General features: G+C 44.0%; 1 protein-coding gene across 1 annotated transcript in view; it reads left to right on the plus strand.

Moving 5' to 3' along the window:
• The window catches only part of LOC139559627 (PH domain leucine-rich repeat-containing protein phosphatase 1-like), a 78,431-nt gene that overhangs the window by 32,036 nt on the left and 24,621 nt on the right, over positions 1-21,774 (plus strand). Inside the window, exon 2 of the mRNA XM_071375777.1 lies at positions 20,639-20,835. Within this exon, the coding sequence (XP_071231878.1) occupies positions 20,639-20,835 (197 nt within the window). The remainder of the gene's footprint in view (positions 1-20,638; positions 20,836-21,774) is intronic.

The raw sequence follows: 21,774 nt of genomic DNA on the forward strand, positions 1-21,774 counted from the left end.
ACATTGTAGAATAAGGCTATATATACAGTTGAAGTCGGAAGTTTACATACACTTAGATTGGAGTCATTAAAACTAGTTTTTCAACCACTCCACAAATTTCTTGTTAACAAACTATAGTTTTGGCAAGTTGGTTAGGACATCTACTTTGTGCATGACACACGTCATTTTTCCAACAGTTGTTTAGACAGATTATTTCACTTATTCTTCACTGTATCACAATTCCAGTGGGTCAGAAGTTTACATACACTAAGTTGACTGTGCCTTTAAACAGCTTGGAAAATTCCAGAAAAAGATGTCATGGCTGTAGAAGCTTCTGATAGGCCTTGAAATACATCCACAGTTGACTCAAATGATGTCAATTAGCCTATCTTCAAACTCAGTTCCTCTTTGCTTGACATCATGGGAAAATCAAAAGAAATCAGCCAAGACCTCAGAAAGAAAATTGTAGATCTCCACAAGTCTGGTTCATCCTTGGGAGCATTTTCCAAATGCCTGAAGGTACCACGTTCAACTGTACAAACAATAGTATGCAAGTATAAACACCATGGGACCACGCAGCCGTCATACCGCTCAGGAAGGAGACGCGTTCTGCGAAAAGTACTTTTGTGCGAAAAGTGCAAATCAATCCCAGAACAACAGCAAAGGACCTTGTGAAGATGCTGAAGGAAACAGGTACAAACATATCTATATCCACAGTAAAACGAGTCCTATATCGACATAACCTGAAAGGCCGCTCAGTAAGGAAGAAGCCATTGCTCCAAAACCGCCATAAAAAAGCCAGACTACAGTTTGTAACTGCACATGGGGACAAAGATTGTACTTTTTGGAGAAATGTCCTCTGGTCTGATGGGGAAAAAATAGAACTGTTTGGCTATAATGACCATTGTTATGTTTGGAGGAAAAAGGGTGAGGCTTGCAAGCTGAAGAACCATCCTAAACGTGAAGCACGGGGGTGGCAGCATCATGTTGTGGGGGCATTTTTCTGCAGGAAAACTGGTGCACTTCAAAAAATAGATGGCACCATGAGGCAGGAAAATGATGTGGATATATTGAAGCAACATCTCAAGACATCAGTCAGGAAGTTGAAGCTTGGTCGCAAATGGGTCTTCCAAATGGACAATGACCCCAAGCATATTTCCGAAGTTGTGGCAAAATGGCTTAAGGACAACAAAGTCAAGGTATTGGAGTGGCCATCACAAAGCCCTGACCTCAATCCCATAGAAAATGTGTGGACAGAACTGAAAAAGGCGTGTGCGAGCAAGGAGGCCTACAAACCTGACTCAGTTACACCATCTCTGTCAGGAGGAATGGGCCAAAATTCACCCAACAATGGATGCTACCAAATACTTATTGAGTGTATGTAAACTTCTGACCCACTGGGAATGTGATGAAAGAAATTAAAGCTGAAATAAATCATCTCTACTATTATTCTGACATTTCACATTCTTAAAATAAAGTGGTGATCCTAACTGACCTAAAACAGGGAATCTTTAGTCGGATTAAATGTCAGGAATTGTGAAAAACTGAGTTTAAATGTATTTGGCTAAGGTGTATGGAAACTTCCGACTTCAACTGTATAAATATGTATATATATATATTACACTGTTTGGACTTAGGTTGCCTGAACAAACACTTAGGCTGCCTGCCCAAGGATTACAATTGCAGAAAAATCCATGCTACTCTCTGTGTGTGTGTATATATATGTGGGCTAGGTACACTGATTTTTCTGCTCTTTGCCATGCTGGCAGATGACTGATGTTCACACACAATGTTACTGTACAGTTCCCTTCATCTGGGTCTCAGTCTCCCCCCTAGGCTACAGGATGTGCCTTTAACTGCTATATCTCTCTCTATTTCTCCTCTCTCGCTCTTATGTTGTCCTTGTTTTCTCTACCCTCTGCTCTCTGTCACTCTCTCTTATCCCCTCCCCCTATCTTTCTGTCCCTCTCACTCTCACATTCTTATACACATGCTCACAAACAAACTAACACACTCAATCATTTAGATGTTCTCTGCACACTTTTCACAGCCTTCCATATTGTCTGGTTTTACTGTTTATAGTTATGTGTTTGGGTAAAATGAACATTTTACTACTGACAACATTTTTCCCTATTTCTAAATAAAAAATATTGTCATTTAGAGCATTTATTTGCAGAAAATGGCTATTGGTCAAAATATTTTAAAAAGCAGTGTTGTCAGACCTCGAATAATGCAAAGAAAATAAGTTCATATTCATTTTTAAACAACACAATAGTAATGTTTTAACATTATGTTCCCCAACTCTGAGGATTGGTTTTCCCAGCAGGACAATGCTCCATGCCACACAGCCAGGTCAATCAAGGTGTGGATGGAGGACCACCAGATCAAGACCCTGTCATGGCCAGCCCAATCTCTTTTGTTATTTTGACTAGTTGTCATTTTCTGAAAATAAATGCTCTAAATGACAATATTTTTACTTGGAATTTGGGAGAAATGTTGTCAGTAGTTTATAGAATAAAACAAAAACTTTAATTTTACCCAAACACATACCTATAAATAGTAAAACCAGAGAAACTGATAATTTTGCAGTGGTCTCTTCATTTCTTTCACTGAGTTTGAAGGTAGGCCTTGAAATACATCCACAGGTACACCTCCAATTGACTCAAATTACGTCAATTAGCCTATCAGAAGCTTCTAAAGCCATTACATCATTTTCTGGAATTTTCCAAGCTGTTTAAAGGCACAGTCAACTTAGTGTATGTAAACTTCTGACCCACTGGAATTGTGATACAGTGAATTATAAGTGAAATAATCTGTCTGTTAGCAATTGTTATAAAAATTACTTGTGTCATGCACGAAGTAGATGTCTTAACCGACTTGCCAAAACTATAGTTCGTTAACAAGACATTTGTGGAGTGGTTGAAAAACGAGTTTTAATGACTCCAACCTAAGTGTATGTAAACTTCCGACTTCAACTGTATATATACATATACATACATACATACATACATATGCGCACACACACAAAAACAAACACACAGGCCTCTGTCACTAAAGACAATGTTCTGTGTGTGTGTGCGCACACGCTTGTGATCTCCCTGGCTCTGTGTTGGCTGATCAAAGGGCTCATGTTTTCCAATGTAAGGTTTCGTAACACTTGCATAACAGCGGGAGTCGGGAGAGGAGAGAGAGAGTACACACACACATCACACAAGCATCACATCTACGTCAACCTCCCACCCTTTCATTGAAGGAGGGAATCACTGGGGAAAATCCTTTCTCGCTCACTCGCTCGCTCACTCACTCTCTCACACACACAATTGGGATTCGGAACGCTGTACAGGGAATGCACTCCCAATCGACGACCTTTACTTGATCTAGATTTATGGTCACTTAAAAGGTTCCCTTAATCTTCAGGGCTACTCTTAAGAATAGACCTATTGCCTACCCTTGGCTAGGACACATTTCTTTGGTCATTAGGCATATCAAAGATCTGGAGTTGATCTGAAGTGTTTGTACAAGTATTTCCATTGATAATAAATGGTAGGAAGGTAGGCAGGTGCCTCCCTGACAACACGATAGATGGACTACTACTGTATTGGTTTTGTTGGCATTTCATATTTTCCCCTCTATCTCTGGATGGAATAGAATAGAACTAGAATGGAATCATATGTTTGTGGTCTCCAGTTCTACTAGCCAGCCATGATTCATGTGGAAGGCTGTAGCATGACATCCCTTTCTCTACCTACTCCTTCTAAATGATCATAGATACATCCCCGGCCAGGGAGGCAGTGTTTCCCCATGCGTGCCCTGTGTGTGGGCGTCCTGGCTATTGGTGTGTGTGGTGGTGGTGGTAGATAGCTGCTTAATGCCCACTGCTGTTATATAAACCCACAGAAGAAGCAGTAAATGTGAAAGTGGGCGAAGTTCACTGGAGTCTAGCAAAGATTATTAAGCACTACACAACACTCTGGCTGGCTCTTGCTCCAGGTGTTCCCCCTAGGAGGAACTCACCCCCACGCTGCCCATTGTGGCACTGGGTGCTACTGCACTGACCTGGTGGGAAAGCACCAATGATTTATATATACACTAGATGATTTGTAGGGGGTGTTGTGTTGAAGACACCCCACCTCCATCATGGAACTCCCCCACCATTATAATAAAATATTTTGGAAGCAATAGGAATGCATTTGTTAATGTCTACATTTTGTGTTTGCCACGTTTATTCAATTTTACAGACACATTAAAGGGATACTTTTAAATGATATTATGCTCGTAGATACCCATAGACTTTCAGTCGTGGCGCTAACGCTAGTTAGTATTGGCTAACTAGCGCTAGCGTAATGTTACTGTTCCCACAACAACAAATATTTTGTACCTGAAACATTTAATTGAAATACTGTAAATTCCATTCCTTCCTATGGAGGACTGGCCCTTCTGGGGAGTGCCAGTAGGGCTGACTGGTGGCTTCAGAGCCTTTCATTTGCCAATATATAGCATTTGCAGCGTTTATGGAAATTATTGGAAAAGTCCTCCACTGGATTAGCAGTAGGCTCTTCTGTTTTGTTTAGTTCTGTACCCTCTAAGAGCAAAGGTTTGATTGGGAATGTTTAGCTGACCAGGGTGGTGTCCTATGAACAGTATCAACGTTCACTTCTTACTGTATATTGCTGATCTGTCGTTTCTTTCAACTGAATGAGGAAATTTATTTTTTTCAGCTGTGTGTGTGTGTGTCATGTCATGAGTGTGTGCTCATTTATATTTGTCTCTTGCTCATCAAACACTGGACCTGAGTCAGGTCACCAGGACTCCTCCGTGACATCCATCAAATCATTCATCGTCCTCTTCTTCCCTCCCGTAGTCTCCCTAATTTGACATGGAGGTTTCATGGTCACCTGCTCCATGGAAACAGTTTGTCCCTAACCCCAGCTCCTGTGGTAAATTAACAATGCGGAGCGGGGAAAGGAAATGGAGGAGAAAACACAAGGGGAGAAGAGAGTAGAGAAGGGGAGAAGAGAGTGGAGAAGGGGAGAAGAGAGTAGAGAAGGGGAGAAGAGAGTAGGGAAGGGGAGAAGAGAGTAGGGGAGGGGAGAGGAAATGGAGGAGAAAACACGAAGGAGATCAAGGCCTGTTGGACAGCATCCTAGAACATGTCTAGAGGCGCTATGAGCTGAGTTAACTGAGAGATGCTCCCTCGCTGTAACACTCACTCACTCACTGTGAGATGCTCCCTCAATGTAACCCTGTTGTCAATCTGTGTGACAGGAGACGAGTGCAGTCGGAGCACTAAACCAGATGTCACTCAGCCCAGCCTAGAGGGACTTGGGCAGTTGTCAGCACGCTCAACACTCTTCCCAAGAAAAACCACACACACACACACACATCCAGAAGCTAGCACTAGAAGCAACCCCCAGTAAATCTTCTGTGCAGACTCGTTTAGTGTGAGAACATCTGGGAACTTTTAAAGAGGATGTTTAGCGGATTAAGAATCTACTAATTACAGATTAGGCCTTTCAGAAACTGTGAAAGTGTGGATTTGTAGGTTTCACTCTCTAAGTAAGCAACAGTGTCTCCCTAACTGTTGCTTGGTCGTCACTAGTTACTACAGCCACAAAATCAGAAGGCCCGCCTACTTGACCAATCAGATGAGGGAGTGTGACGAATATTTAAAGTTACATTTTGAGGACCAAATAACTAAGTCAGGTTAAGACCCTAGTGAGGATAACGAGCACGCAGATGAGCTTCCCTGAGACGTTTTTTTGACAGCTTCTACAGAGATTCTTCGGTTGTGCAAACCCACAGTTTCATCAGCTTTCCTGGTGGGGGTCTCAGATAATCCCGCAGGAGAAGAAGCAGGATGTTGAGGTTCCTCAGCTGGTGTGGTTACACGTGGTCTGCTTTTGTGAGGCCCGTTGGATATACTGCCAATTCTCTAAAACAATGTTGGACGTGGCTTATGGTAGAGAAATTAACATTCAATTATCTGGCAATAGCTCTGGTGGACATTCCGGCAGTCAGCATGCCAATGGCATGCCCCTTCAAAACTTGAGACATCTGTGTTGTTTGACAAAACTTCACAGTTTTAGTGGCCTTTTATTGTCCACAGCACAAGGTGCACCTGTGGTAATGATATTGCTGTTTTATCAGCTTCTTATCAGCTTCTTGATAAGCCACACCTGGAGAAATGCTCACTAACTGGGGTATAAACAAATTAGTGCACAACATTTAGAGGAATAAGCTTTTTGTGCGTATGGAACATTTCTGGGTTATTTTATTTCAGCTCATGAAACATGGGACCAACACTTTATGAATGCCACCAGGGTAAAGACAGACAAATAAAAACCAAAGAGAAATATGCTGCTGAATTGAACAAGAAGGCAGTAAGTTCAAATACAGATCACTGTTTATACCATACACTTTTAATACAACAATTGAATTTTATGTTCGTCAATGTTCCTCAATAACACTTAAGAAAATGGGACTTTAAACAGGTGTCCCAACTCTGTGGTCACTAAAGATCCCATGGCACGACTGTACAGTGTTTTCAGAAAGTTTTCATACCCCTTGACTTTTTCCATATTTTGTTGTGTTACACCCTGGCCTACACACAATACCCCATGTCAAATTGGAATTATGATTTTCAATAAATTCAAAATAAAATAAGACAAGTTTTTAACCCCTTTGTTATGGCAAGCCTAAATAAGTTCACATGTAAAAATGTGCTTAGCAAGTTGCATGGACTCACTCTGTGTGCAATAATAGTGTTTAACAGGATTTTTGAATGACTACGTCATCTCTGTTCCCGACACACATACAATTATCTGTACGGTCCCTCAGTCGAGCAGTGAATTTCATACACAGATTCAACCACAAAGACCAGGGAGGTTTTCCAATGCCTTGCAAAGAAGGACACCTATTGGTAGATGGGTAAAACATTTTAAAAGCAGACATTGAAGATCCATTTGAGCATGGTGAAGTTATTAATTACACTTTGGATGGTGTATCAATACAGTCACTACAAAGATGCTGGCGTCCATTTGCCGGAGAGGAAGGAAACCGATCAAAGATTTTCACCATGAGGCCAATGGTGACTTTAAAACAGTTCGATTTTAAATGGCGGTAATTGGAGAAAAGTAACGCTAACTGAGGAACGATTGACGGAACACAAGCGGTCATATTTAGCTAAAACTCGGCAGACAGAAACCACAATATGAATTAGCTAATAGCAATTGCTGTTTACAATTCATCACATCACGGGAGAGCTCACCATTGATCGAAATAATTTAGTAAAACACTTTCTAAAAATCGATGGTGTAATCCGACAATGGGTAGTTTGTGCGCGCCACGATGTTTTTTGTGTGTTTCTTTTGCGTCAACCAAAGATATTAAGAGGAGACAAGATGAGTTTGGTCTGTTTGCAGAATGCATGTTGGAGGAGGTGTGTCGTCTACGATCATTCACTTCCCTTCATTCACCTCCGGAAGTTTACTCAAAAGATGAGTGTACCATTCCATTGGTCTGTACCATACATCTTTGGTCTGACAGACGTTTACGTGACACCCAGAATGCATTGTGTAATGTCAACAAACATGGTGCCACACATAGTTGTTTAAATAGCTTAGCATTAGCTCATCATAATAAGTACAACCTTCAAAAAAGTATTTTACACACATAGGTGTCCATTACAATCTATGCAATAATCGGAATGGATTATTTGTCACCAGTTCTTGAATACTTAATAAAACTGTAAATACATTATGCTCCATACACACGTATGCTACAGTAGAAATGACAACACAATATACAGACAATAAGGCCTTTACTTTGATAGGAACACACACATGTCCAAAGTTATTATTTGTAAGGAAAACAACAATGAAGGCAATGCGCGCACTAGCCAGAAAATGTGCCAGGGGGGAAAAGTTTGCAAGACTGCGCAAATGTCTGCATACTTGATCTGCGTGAAACACTGGGGAAGTGCTTTGGCTCTACTCAAAGAGAGAAGTTTGTCTGGCTCAGTAAAGCCTCAAACATAAATTGTCTGCAACAGAGAAATGGGCTACTTCTATGTGAATTAATGAGGAGGCAGAACACACTTCAATTCAAACTGTTGTTAGAAAATAAAACTTGTTAGACAAATTGAAACATAGCAGGCAGCGCGGGTTAGATAATTAGCAGACAGCGCGGGTTAGATAATTAGCAGGCAGCGCGGGTTAGATAATTAGCAGACAGCGCGGGTTAGATAATTAGCAGGCAGCGCAGTTAGATAATTAGCAGACAGCGCGGGTTAGATAATTAGCAGGCAGCGCGGGTTAGATAATTAGCAGACAGCGCGGGTTAGATAATTAGCAGGCAGCGCGGGTTAGATAATTAGCAGGAAGCACGGGTTAGATAATTAGCAGGCAGCACGGGTTAGATAATTAGCAGGCAGCACGGGTTAGATAATTAGCAGGCAGCGCGGGTTAGCTGTCCTGTTGCATAGTGAATGCATTCTGACATAAAACGGTTAAATGTTTTGCCATCTTCTATAGCTTGAATACCATGTCTTTGTACAGAGACGGAAACTGGTAAAAATGAATACCTCATTAATATGTGTATATAAAGTCTACACAAAATAACTCATGGTAAGCTGCAGACCCTTTTATCTACCAAGAGAGTTCTTATCCGTAATTATCACGGCTTTCTGCATTCTTCCACAGGCCAACACCACTCTGGCACTCAACGAAATGTATGGGGCCATAAACAAACAAGAAACCGCTCACCCAGAGGCAGCGTTTCTGGTGGGCGGATACTTTAACGCATGAAGACTTAAAACTGTTCTACCTCACTTCTACCAACATGTCTCCTGCGCCACTAGGGGCTGGTCCCTGGCTATTTCAGCCACACACGTTCCTGACAGGTGTATCAAATCGAGCACACAGCCATGCAATCTCCATAGACAAACATTGGCCGTAGAATGGTCTTACTGAAAAGCTCAGTGACTTTCAACATGGCACCATCATAGGATGCCATTTTCCCAACAAGTCAGTTTGTCAAATTTCTGTCCTTCTAGAGCTGCCACGGTCAACTGTAAGTGCTGTTATTGTGAAGTGGAAACGTCTAGGAGCAACAACGGCTCAGCTGCGAAGTGGTAGGCCACACTAGATCACAGAACGGGACCGCCGAGTGCTGAAGTGCATAGTGCGTAAAAATCGTCTGTCCTCAGTTGCCACACTCACTACCGAGTTTCAAACTGCCTCTGGAAGCAACGTCAGCACAATAACTGTTTTTCAGGTGCTTCATGAAATGGGTTTCCATGGCCGAGCATCCGCACACAAGCCTAAGATCACCATGCACAATGCCAAGTGTTGGCTGTAATGGTGTAAAGCTCGCCACCATTAGACTGGAGCTGTGGAAATGCATTCTCTGGAGTGATGAATCACGCTTCACCATCTGGCTGTCTGACGGACGAATCTGGGTTTGGCGGAAGCCAGGAGAACGCTACCTGCCCGAATGCCAGATGTAAAGTTAGGTGGAGGAGGAATAATGGCCGCTGTTTTTCATGGTTCGGACTATGCCCCTTATTTACAGTAAAGGGAAATCTTAACGCTACAGCATACAATAATAATCCAGATGATTCTGTGTTTCCAACTTTGTGGCAACCGTTTGGGGAAGGCCCTTTGCTGTTTCAGCATGACAATGAACCGTGCACAAAGTGAGGTCCGTACAGAAATGGTTTGTTGAAATCGGTGTGCAAGAATTTGACTGGTCTGCACAGAGCCTTGACCTCAACCCTATCGAACACCTTTGCGGTGAATTGGAATGCTGGCTGCGAGCCAGGCCTAATCGCCCAACATCAGTGGCCAACCTCACTATAGCTCTTGTGGCTGAATGGAAGCTAGTCCCCATAGCAATGTTCCAACATCTAGTGGAAAGCCTTCCCAGAAGAGTGGAGGCTGTTAAAGCAGCAAAGGGGGGACCAACTCAATATTAATGCCCATGATTTCAGAATAAGATGTTCACACACAGCTTTACACATCATTTGCTGCTGCTACTCTGTTCTTTATTTTACACTTATTATTAGTCACTTTACCCTAGTCACTTTACCCTAGTCACTTTACCCTAGTCACTTTACCCTAGTCACTTTACCCTAGTCACTTTACCCTAGTCACTTTACCCTAGTCACTTTACCCTGCATTCATGTACATATTGACTCCAAGTAACTTGTACAGAGGTACAAGTTACTTGAGGTCGAAATGTACATTGATCTGGTACTGGTCCCTGTATATAGCTCCACATTGATCTGGTACTGGTCCCTGTATATAGCTCCACATTGATCTGGTACTGGTCCCTGTATATAGCTCCACATTGATCTGGTACTGGTCCCTGTATATAGCTCCACATTGATCTGGTACTGGTCCCTGTATATAGCTCCATTCTTGTGTATTTTATTTTTAAACTCTGCATCGTTTGGAAAGGTTCGTAAGCAAGCATTTCACTGTAAAGTCTACACCAGTTGTATTCGGCGCATGATAAATAACATTTGATTTGATTTGGTGCAAAATACCAAAAAGGTGGACTGCAAGGCTATAATAAAAATGGCCCACGCTATCTGCTTTTCTGGTTTTAAGGTAAATATTTTAAAGTATATCATCAACCTACTGTTGGTCAAAGTCTAAGGCTGCGTTTACTCAGGCAGCCCAACTCCAATTAAAACGTGTTTTATCATTGGAAGATTTTAAATAAGTAAAAAAAATACTATAATAAGTGCCCAAGTGGCAAACAGGGTTGACGTTTATATCTTAAAGCAGCCAAGTTCAAAATGTTTCATTTCCCTGAAACTGTACGTTTTATATTGAAAATATAAATCTAAAATCAAGATGTCAATTTGTTTGTCTACCTGCCATTTTAAAAACAATTAGAGCAAATATCATGATAAGCTTCCCAGCTGAGTTTGAATAAGACATCTGATTACCAATTTACATTCTGAACTGTTGGTTTTATTATAGCTAATAAATAACCAAATAATTTATGGATCGGTACATAAAATAAATTGGTCCTCAAACTTGAACTGGAAATATACCGTAAACTGGCATACGTGTCAACACACTCCCTCGTCTGATTGGCCGAGTAAGCGGGCCTTCGGACTTTGTGGCTGTGGTAACTAGTTACGACCCTGTTGCTTACATACTTACAAAGCTATGTAGTTAAAAAAAAACACACACACAATACCATAGATAGCCCTGAAGGCAGACAGTGCGGTATGGTAGATAGCCCTGACAGTTGTCCCGTGATTGTTGGAAGGTTGAAACATGTTGCGCCAGGCTGGCAGATGGGAGGAGGGGATAATAGCACTGCCTTGGCCCGCGCACTAATTGTCCCTAGCAGCTGTCACCTCGTCTGGTCCTCACCGTCACTACCATTACACGCCCATGTCTGTTTGTGTGTGTCACCTACCTTAGAGCATGTCCAAATGAGCCTATTCCTGTTGCCTTGGGCCTAGCAGCACTAAAAACGGTTATTCCGAGAGAGAGATTTACTTCAACTATTTGCACATTGTTACAACACTGTACATAGGCAATAATAACATTTGAAATGTCTATATTTTAAAAAAACGTTTTACTCTTAATTTCTGATTGTTTACTTCCCTTTTGTTTATTGTCTATTTCATTTGCTTTGGCAATGTAAACGTACAGTATGTTTCCCATGCCGATGATGCCCATTGAGTTGAATTGAATTGAGGGGGAGAGGGAGAGTGAATCCAGGTAGTAAAGCGGTTTGATACGACATTATTACAACATCTGTTTAATATGACACTATTGCAATTTGTTGAAATCTGTCTGCAAAGACGTCATTGCAACCAGTTTTGCCAGCTGGGAAAAGCAAGGATTTGGGTTTATACGGAGAAAGACAGAAGGTCAGATCAAGAGATGACAGGCAACACACACACACACACACACACACACACACACACACACACACACACACACACACACACACACACACACACACACACACACTCTCTCACCCTCAGGCAGGTTCGGTGCCACATGGTGTGCGTGCCCCTATAGGAGGACAGCAATTTACAGGCCACAGAAACAGCTTGATTTCTTTCTTTGTCGTTCCTTCTCTCTTTCTTTCCCGCCCTCTCTCTTCCCCCCCTCTCTCTCTCTTCCCCATATGTGTTGGCGCTTACTCACTTCCTCTTTCTTCAGTATCTCATTACTCCTTTTCACTGTCAGTGGCGGAAAACAACAGCCATCAAGCATCATTTGATAATAATAACAAGCCTCTGAAGGACACGTTACAGTATGTGTTATTTTTAGCACTATTTGACAGTGATGTGTCTCTACAGCTCCTCAGTAGCAAGGAGGGCCTTGATACAACACCTCAGATCGTAACAATCTCATACAGGAGACGAGACAGAGGCTGGCAGCTCAAATGGCACCCTATTCCCAAGATAGTGCACTACCATTGACCAGAGCCCTATGGGCCGTGGTCAAAAGTAGTGCACTATCTAGGGAAGAGGGTGCCATTTGGGACGCAGAGATGTGAGAGGCAGCCAAGGCCAGGCAGCAGGAGCCAGTTATAGCCTGAACACAAACCCTCCTCTACACTACGACCCATACATTAGTCTCATCTGTGCCAGTCCACAGCACCATAGCATGTATTGCATTGTAAGTAAATGGGCTCGTTCTCATTCCCACCCAGTGTGTAATGTTGATCAGAGCCCTGAGGTACGGTGTGCCCAGACCCAGTGTGTCATGTTGATCAGAGCCCTGAGGTACGGTGTGCCCAGACCCAGTGTGTCATGTTGATCAGAGCCCTGAGGTACGGCGTGCCCAGACCCAGTGTGTCATGTTGATCAGAGCCCTGAGGTACGACGTGCCCAGACCCAGTGTGTAATATTGATCAGAGCCCTGAGGTACGGTGTGCCCAGACCCAGTGTGTAATATTGATCAGAGCCCTGAGGTACGGTGTGCCCAGACCCAGTGTGTAATGTTGATCAGAGCCCTGAGGTACGGCGTGCCCAGACCCAGTGTGTCATGTTGATCAGAGCCCTGAGGTACGGTGTGCCCAGACCCAGTGTGTAATATTGATCAGAGCCCTGAGGTACGGCGTGCCCAGACCCAGTGTGTCATGTTGATCAAAGCCCTGAGGTACGGTGTGCCCAGACCCAGTGTGTAATATTGATCAGAGCCCTGAGGTACGGTGTGCCCAGACCCAGTGTGTAATATTGATCAGAGCCCTGAGGTACGGTGTGCCCAGACCCAGTGTGTAATATTGATCAGAGCCCTGAGGTACGGCGTGCCCAGACCCAGTGTGTAATATTGATCAGAGCCCTGAGGTACGGTGTGCCCAGACCCAGTGTGTAATATTGATCAGAGCCCTGAGGTACGGCGTGCCCAGACCCAGTGTGTAATATTGATCAGAGCCCTGAGGTACGGCGTGCCCAGACCCAGTGTGTCATGTTGATCAGAGCCCTGAGGTACGGTGTGCCCAGACCCAGTGTGTCATATTGATCAGAGCCCTGAGGTACGGTGTGCCCAGACCCAGTGTGTCATGTTGATCAGAGCCCTGAGGTACGGCGTGCCCAGACCCAGTGTGTCATGTTGATCAGAGCCCTGAGGTACGGTGTGCCCAGACCCAGTGTGTAATATTGATCAGAGCCCTGAGGTACGGCGTGCCCAGACCCAGTGTGTCATGTTGATCAGAGCCCTGAGGTACGGCGTGCCCAGACCCAGTGTGTCATGTTGATCAGAGCCCTGAGGTACGGCGTGCCCAGACCCAGTGTGTCATGTTGATCAGAGCCCTGAGGTACGGCGTGCCCAGACCCAGTGTGTCATGTTGATCAGAGCCCTGAGGTACGGCGTGCCCAGACCCAGTGTGTCATGTTGATCAGAGCCCTGAGGTACGGCGTGCCCAGACCCAGTGTGTCATGTTGATCAGAGCCCTGAGGTACGGCGTGCCCAGACCCAGTGTGTCATGTTGATCAGAGCCCTGAGGTACGGTGTGCCCAGACCCAGTGTGTAATATTGATCAGAGCCCTGAGGTACGGCGTGCCCAGACCCAGTGTGTCATGTTGATCAGAGCCCTGAGGTACGGTGTGCCCAGACCCAGTGTGTAATATTGATCAGAGCCCTGAGGTACGGCGTGCCCAGACCCAGTGTGTCATGTTGATCAGAGCCCTGAGGTACGGCGTGCCCAGACCCAGTGTGTCATGTTGATCAGAGCCCTGAGGTACGGCGTGCCCAGACCCAGTGTGTCATGTTGATCAGAGCCCTGAGGTACGGCGTGCCCAGACCCAGTGTGTCATGTTGATCAGAGCCCTGAGGTACGGCGTGCCCAGACCCAGTGTGTCATGTTGATCAGAGCCCTGAGGTACGGCGTGCCCAGACCCAGTGTGTCATGTTGATCAGAGCCCTGAGGTACGGCGTGCCCAGACCCAGTGTGTCATGTTGATCAGAGCCCTGAGGTACGGCGTGCCCAGACCCAGTGTGTCATGTTGATCAGAGCCCTGAGGTACGGTGTGCCCAGACCCAGTGTGTCATGTTGATCAGAGCCCTGAGGTACGGCGTGCCCGGACCCAGTGGTAGAAGTGTATGTGTGTTGCAGTGTCTTGTTTCATTAGGGGGGGTCAGCCTGATTACACGTGTGTAGCAAGGAGGAGAGGTGGTTCTGGAAGTGGTCTGGTTATCACATGGGGGAGGGCCTTACACTCTGTTAAAGATGGAATCCACAGTAGGGGAAACAGCACCACTGTCCGCCCCACCGCCGTTGTTTTTCTTTAGTCAACAAGCAGAGCTGGTGGGGTTTGGAAGTCAGTTCCTCTTTGCGTGCGTGGGTGTGTGCGTGCGTGGGTGTGTGTTGGCACGGAGAGGGGAAACCGTGGCCTTTCCTGATCTTGGGGAAGGGGAAGGAAGACATCTTGATAAACCACAGGTAGTGAACACCCTAAAGTAAACATACGCCACTCCCTACTCACACACATATATATTTTGAGTACTTTATTTGAATCCACCAATCAAATTTACAAAAAAAGGTCCCTTTCTCCATAGCACTCAAAAGGTAAAGAAAGCACCTCATTCTCCAAACACACACACACAACTAGCCAAGACCATAGTGTCCTTTTGACCCAAACCCTATCCCCTGCATTGCTTCCATCCTCAACCTTTAACTTGAATAGACTCCTGGCCTGGGACAACAAATCATCCTTGTTCCGATGACTCAGTTGGTTGTCTGGAGCCTGGTTCTTGCCCCACCAGGGTTGTGGGTTTGATTCCAGCATGAGACTAAAAGTGACCACTACATAACCATATTATCATTGTGATGTCAAGAGGTTGTCTAGATCCAATGTAAACAGTCATACTCATGTGGGAGGCCCAGCCACCCACTCTTCTCCTTCAATTGAACTAACCTAGACAGTGTAGTGGTCTGGTCTACACACAGGCACATCCACTGTGTCCATGTGACTGGGCTGGGGAGGGAGAGTTACTGTAGTCGCCAGGGCAAGTCAACACCCGGGCAGACAGAGGCTGTTTTAGGCCCACTGTTATCATTAGGGCTTCCTACTGCACCACTCCATATTGTTCCCCTTTTAAAACGTTTGTTCCTGCTTTGGTCCATCCTCATCCAGGCGAACAATAAAGCCCAAATCACATATAGAGGAGGTTTATCACTGTCACTGAATCAGAGTGTGTGAGGGCAGGGGTTGTGTGTGTGCGTCTGTGCATGCGTGTGCAGTGTGTGTGTGTGTGTGTGTGTGTGTGTGTGTGTGTGTGTGTGTGTGTGTGTGTGTGTGTGTGTGTGTGTGTGTGCATATGCGTGTGTGTGTGTGTGTGTGTGTGTGTGTGCATATGCGTGTGTGGGAGAGAAAGTGTTCCAACAAAGCCCTAGATATAGTGAGATTGCCATTGTGACTTATTGAGGCTAAAAGCTGGTGAATAATTTGTCTGTTCAAACAATTTCTCATCCGACTCGCAAACTTAATTATGAAAATGAACTGGGTTGTACTGTAGAGGTCTGAGCTCTATCGTAGCATCTCACTTCTGACCATGTGTTAAGGTACTGCATTGCACCTGCTCAGTATTTAACCAGTCCATTTGCAAAGTAGGTTATTGATTTGATTTCAGCGTGAAAATGAGGCCAAAGCAAGCATGGCGCAAAGGTCACTGCATAGTAATGATACAGCGGGAAAAGGTGCTGATCACAGTAGCTCATATTAAAATGTAGCCCTTTGCCCTGGGCTCAGAGTCTGCTTTTCAGAACATGAGCACTTCCTCAGTGAATTTATTTTTCAACCCTTGTCTCTGACAATATCAAGCCTACTTCACAGTATCTTGAGCTACAAAGAAACGAGCACAATCACTGTTCCAGTTGCTTTAGGACCAGACTGAAAGCACTAGGTACATATTGTGTGGAAGAAGGGTGTACATGTAGTACTGAACAATGTTCCCTCTAAGCTGTGCCGAGCAGTAGCCCAAGACGGCCGTGCAGGAAATATCAGCCCACAGAGAAAAGCAGGAGATTGAAGTTCACTTAACTTTCTTGAGCAGTGGTCACCAACCGGTTGATCGCAAACGGCTGGTCGATCTCCAAGCATTCCTATTCTATCGGTAAACATTTCTGTAAAAAAAAAAAAAAAAAAAAAATATGATAAAGCCTGTGTTGGTCTCGGGCGGTAGGTGCACCCGATTCAGCTGCCCTGCGCGCTAGGTAGCAAATTGTTGCCATTTTTAACCATTGCATGTGTCTAAAGATACAAACTCAGAGAGCAAATCAAGTGCAACATAGGTCTACCGCTGGCCAATCGGATGGCTCAGACGACCGTGTCTGCAGTAACGTAGCAGCCATTAAAGAAAGCTACAGCAAAGTTGATACTGTGAGATTTCTAAACGTTTAAAAACCATGACTAGAGAGAGACTGTCAACGAATACAGCAAAGAGATGAGTTCATGTTTAAGTTCTCACTCAGCACTGTCAACACTTTGTATTCATTATAAGCCATAAAATGCGCGTTCTTCCTATTTCCACTCAGCGCTACAACAAGCAGTGAAAGTGTATCTACAGGCTTGCGTTGTTAGTATTAGCGGCTTGGGTCTTTTTTAATATCAAGGGATATTTCACTTTCTCTGGTCAGAGGAGTAACAACATGAATTTGTGTAAGAGGCAGAAATAATGCAGTGCGACTCGAGTTTCACCATCAGCTGGAAGACGGTGTCCCTTTTTGTTCAGTGGATCCTCAGTCTGCTGCGCTCTCCCTCCGCTGAGACTGACCATCAGACGCAGGCACCATCAGTAAACAATAAAGAAAAAGCACATTATTTAAATATATGATCAATCATTACCGGTGTGATCATATAACTTTCCTCATTTTTAAAAAATATCTTCATTTTTTTTTTTAAATGGTCCAAACAGCAATGCATTCATTGGCAGGGCAATTCAAGCAAAGCCAATTTGCTGTGATAATGTATTGGGGATATAGCTTACTGCACAAACCTCATTGCTACAGTACTGTTTTTAATTGGTTAATGTTTTTTTAAGTCGTGTAAAAAAAATAAAAAATCGGAGCGGTAGATCTCGGCTTGCATTTTGACAAAGTGATCTTGACTCAGAAAAGGTTGGTGACCACTGTTCTAGAGTTTTCTCTGATAACACTATCAACATTTCCTTTTACTGTGGCAATTGTGATCGAATCAACGCAATATTAGCCACTTTCAATGCAACATACCGAAACAAAACGAACTATGCAAGAGATTTTGTTGGAGGCAGAACGCATCGGAGTAGGATTCTATTGCATTTGTATATATTATGGATCTCCATTAGCTGCTGCCAAGTGCATTGACACACAGTACTCAGCCGTACTTTACACAGACCGGTGTGACATAACCAATCAGAGCTGCAGTAGGCCTATATGCAAATAGACCATTGGCGTATATGGATCTGTGCCATTTACTTTGAACTGGACCGTGTGTACAGCATGAGCGGTCGTGAGTAGATGCGCTTGTTTTGAGATCAAAGTGAGAGCTGCGTGTAGCCACGTGTAAACATTTTGTTAATATCCTTTGCTAGTTAGTGAATTATTAGCCCAGTTATAGATCCTTTGTAGTCAGCAATAGGGGAGTGATTGCTTCCTAGAAGAGCACAAAACGTGTACATTTCTAGACATCTTTGAAAAGAGAGTCAAGTAAAGAGATTTATTTTGTCTTAAAGGGGCAGTGTTGTATTTTGAGACAGGCTTGAATCAGCTAAGTAGCCAATAGTCAGAGTGTAGCATAATTTGTCTGATTCTCTGTAATAATGGTATAGGAAGTGGTTTCTTGCGTCAAACAACACAACAACATTTTCAGTCACCTTATCTGAAGGACAAGTGGCTAAACAGGTTAATGTCAAGCCATGCATGTTTTTTTTCCATAAGTCTCATGGAATGTAGGCCTACATTGAACACCACACTTTGCGCTCAGCAGACCTGAAATTTTCTCAGTGGCGATAATCTTTTGAGTGTACCTTGGTCCTGACCGGGGCTTGAACCTGGGACTTTGCAACTGTCAACCCTACAACCCTAGAGATCCAAACCTCTTGAGGCGGTCGCTAGGTTGTAAGCTCCCTACAATAGTGTAGGTAACTTGTGTGTAGTGTTCTCTAGTTGGGGGAGTTTTAAAGCGATGCTAAAAGTGTTAGCCCTGGGCCATGTGTCATACAGCATTCTCTCGTGTTAGTCTAACAGTCAGCATGTAAGAGACCTGTGTTGAATTATTCAAAGCTGTAAGAGCTTGTCCTGGTACTTAGTACTTACCCCATAGTACTACCCCACCAGCTCTCTCTCTATCCCTGTCTGGGTTGGAGTGGATGGGAGAGATGGAGGAGTGGTTTACAGTGGGTTACGTAACTGATGAAATAAAGTAAACGCCAACATAAAGTCTCTTAATGCAGTGTTGGGCCGCCAGAACAGCTTCAGTGCACCTTGGCACAGATTCTACAAGTGTCTGAAACTATAGCAGCGATGGACACCATTCTTCCGCAAGAAATTCCATAATTTGGGGTTTTGTTGATGGTGGTGGAAAACGCTGTCTCGGGCGCCACTCCAGAATCTCCCATAAGTGTTCAATTGGGTTGAGATCTGGTGACTGAGACGGCAATGGCATATGGTTTACATGCTTTTCATGCTCATCAAACCATTCAGTGACCACTCGTACCCTCTCCTATGGGAGCATAGCCATGGTAGCCAAAATAATGGCCTACCCCAGCATTTTTATACATGACCCTAAGCATGATGGGATGTTAATTGCTTAATTAACTCACGGTTAGTTAACAACTCAACCATGTTAATCAGAAGTATGTGCCCAGTGGGTGAGATCTCTTCTAGCCAAGGTATTAACTGAGTATTTTTATACAAGACCCTAAGCAGGATGGGATGTTAATTGCACACAACTGTGTGGAAGCACCTACTTTCAATATACTTAGTATTTTAATTTTTTTATCCCTCATTTACTCAAGTGTTTCCATTATTTTGGAAGTTACCTGTATCTCTCTGACCTGGGATTGTTTCCTGTCCGCATGTGTACATACCCTACCCTTCTATACTACCGGCAGCAGCTCCTTCTCCCTCATAAACCCAGTGTGGAGTGGGTGGGAGAGATGTAGAGGGCAGGAGTGATTTACTGTCGTTTACAGTAATATGTGAGTCATTTTCTATGGCCCGGGGTCGTGTCCATTCCACATCTGTTCTACATCAGATGCTTTGGCGTAGCGTCTTGGCCTAGCACACATGGTGGACACATGAATAATAAAAGACAAACAAGTGTACAGGTAGGCAGAGATTCTGTTCATAGATAGATAGATAGGAGAAGAACAGAGAGGCACATGCAAGTGGAGAAGAATGTGAGAGAGCGAGAGAGTTGGCAGGCCAGTTTTCAAGATGGAGAGCAGGTGGATGTCTTGGAGAGACAGAAAAGACAGATGGGTAGACTGATTGACAGAACAACTTGATAAACAAGCCATTTGGCAGGGTAACGGAGAGATCGAGGGAACACGTCACAGAGGAGATGAACCGATGGGTTCATAAGGGAATAAAGACAGCTCAAAGAATGCCATAACAAATTAGTGTTGAATTAGTGGACAGCACCTGGCATCATCCAAATCTATTATCTGACTATCAGTGTTGTGTTTAATGCTATGCTAAAAGCTATTCAGCGCCGTATGCTAACAGAGTGCGGCATCAGTGCTGACTGTGACTGTTTAGCGCTTATGCTAACACAGCATTGATTTGACTGGGCGCTAGGCTGCTACGCTATTTAATTATTCATATCTCTCAGGGTTGACAATATACTGTATGTACAATATGCAAATAAACAAAATTATCATTATTATCTGCTTTATAGTAATACACAATTACTATGTCACTTGATTAGCTTTGGGTTAATAGATTCAGGGCCAGGATACAGGTCTCTGTGCTACTGGCCCTGTGTTGAGTTAGCTGAATGCTAACTATGCTAATTCTCGCTCCCTCTCCTCTGTGTGTTGAGTTAGCTGAATGCTAACTATGCTAACTCTCGCTCCCTCTCCTCTGTGTGTTGAGTTAGCTGGATTCTAACGATGTTAACTGTATCCCCCTCCCATTGTGTTATTAGCTGGATGTTAACTATGCTAACTCTCTCTCCCTCTCCTTGTGTGTGTTCCAGGAAAGCCCCACAACATCGAGAGCTCGGAACGCGTGCAACTGTCGGGGACGTATAATGTCCGCAAAGGGAAACTCCAGCTGCCAGTTAACCGCTGGACCAGACGCCAGGTGATCCTTTGTGGCACCTGCCTCATTGTCTCCTCCGTCAAAGACAGCCACACGGGCAAGATGCACATCCTGCCCCTCATCGGAGGAAAGGTACAGTAAGACACAGGACTGCTGTTACTGACAAGACTGCTGTTACTGACACTACTGACAATGTTTTGTGACGGCTGAACCGGCAGCCATATTGAGAGTACCCACGCCAGAAAGAAAAATCGCAAAGTTCATTCTAATTCTATGACACCAATGTGGCATCCACAAAACTTACTTTACTCACCAGCTTTCCATTTCCATTTGTCTTCATTTTTGACTCCGTCTAATCAGTGTGTAATCACAGAGCTAAATCATCAGTCAAAATCAAATCAACAGTCTTTAATAATCAACTCTGTGACAGAGTCCTGGTGAAGGGCCAATAAGTCATCGTTGCAAATCCATGTTTAATCTTCCAACATCCTTATTCCATATCTGCTTTCTCCACATCAAGTATTCTATACCCTAAATGGACTGTTGGCCTTTATTCACTTTGTCCTCCAATTTAAAAGTCTTATCGTGGTCCTGCCTAGTTCAGGCTGGATCCTCACGAATACATTTTCTGGCTTGGGATTTCACATTCCAAAAAGGGAGTTAGGGAGAGAGCCTTTGGTTTATGACTATTATCTCTTTATGGCTTTATGGCTGTGTATCTGCAGCAGGGAAGGACAGATAGGCCCATTGAATAAGCCCTAAGGGCACTCCTGAAAGGGTCTTTCTATCAGCCTGCCACATACTATATCTAGGCATATAAAGGACTGTGACTCCCCACATCCCACCGCAACCGCAGCTCAAATATCATGTCGTGTCAAGACACGACCTCTAGATCTCTAGATTCCCATACATCTCCGCAGCGTGCGTTCATAACTGTATGTGCGTGTTCGTGTATGTCTTAGTTGACGCTTGACCGGAAATTGCAGCCTGAGGCCCTTTTAATATGACCATCTGAACCTTGCAGCCCGTGTTGATGACGTCACTGAATTGACCATGGCCTGTAACATTTAA

This window comes from Salvelinus alpinus, chromosome 30, assembly GCF_045679555.1.
Source record: "Salvelinus alpinus chromosome 30, SLU_Salpinus.1, whole genome shotgun sequence".
Classification (NCBI taxonomy): domain Eukaryota; kingdom Metazoa; phylum Chordata; class Actinopteri; order Salmoniformes; family Salmonidae; genus Salvelinus; species Salvelinus alpinus.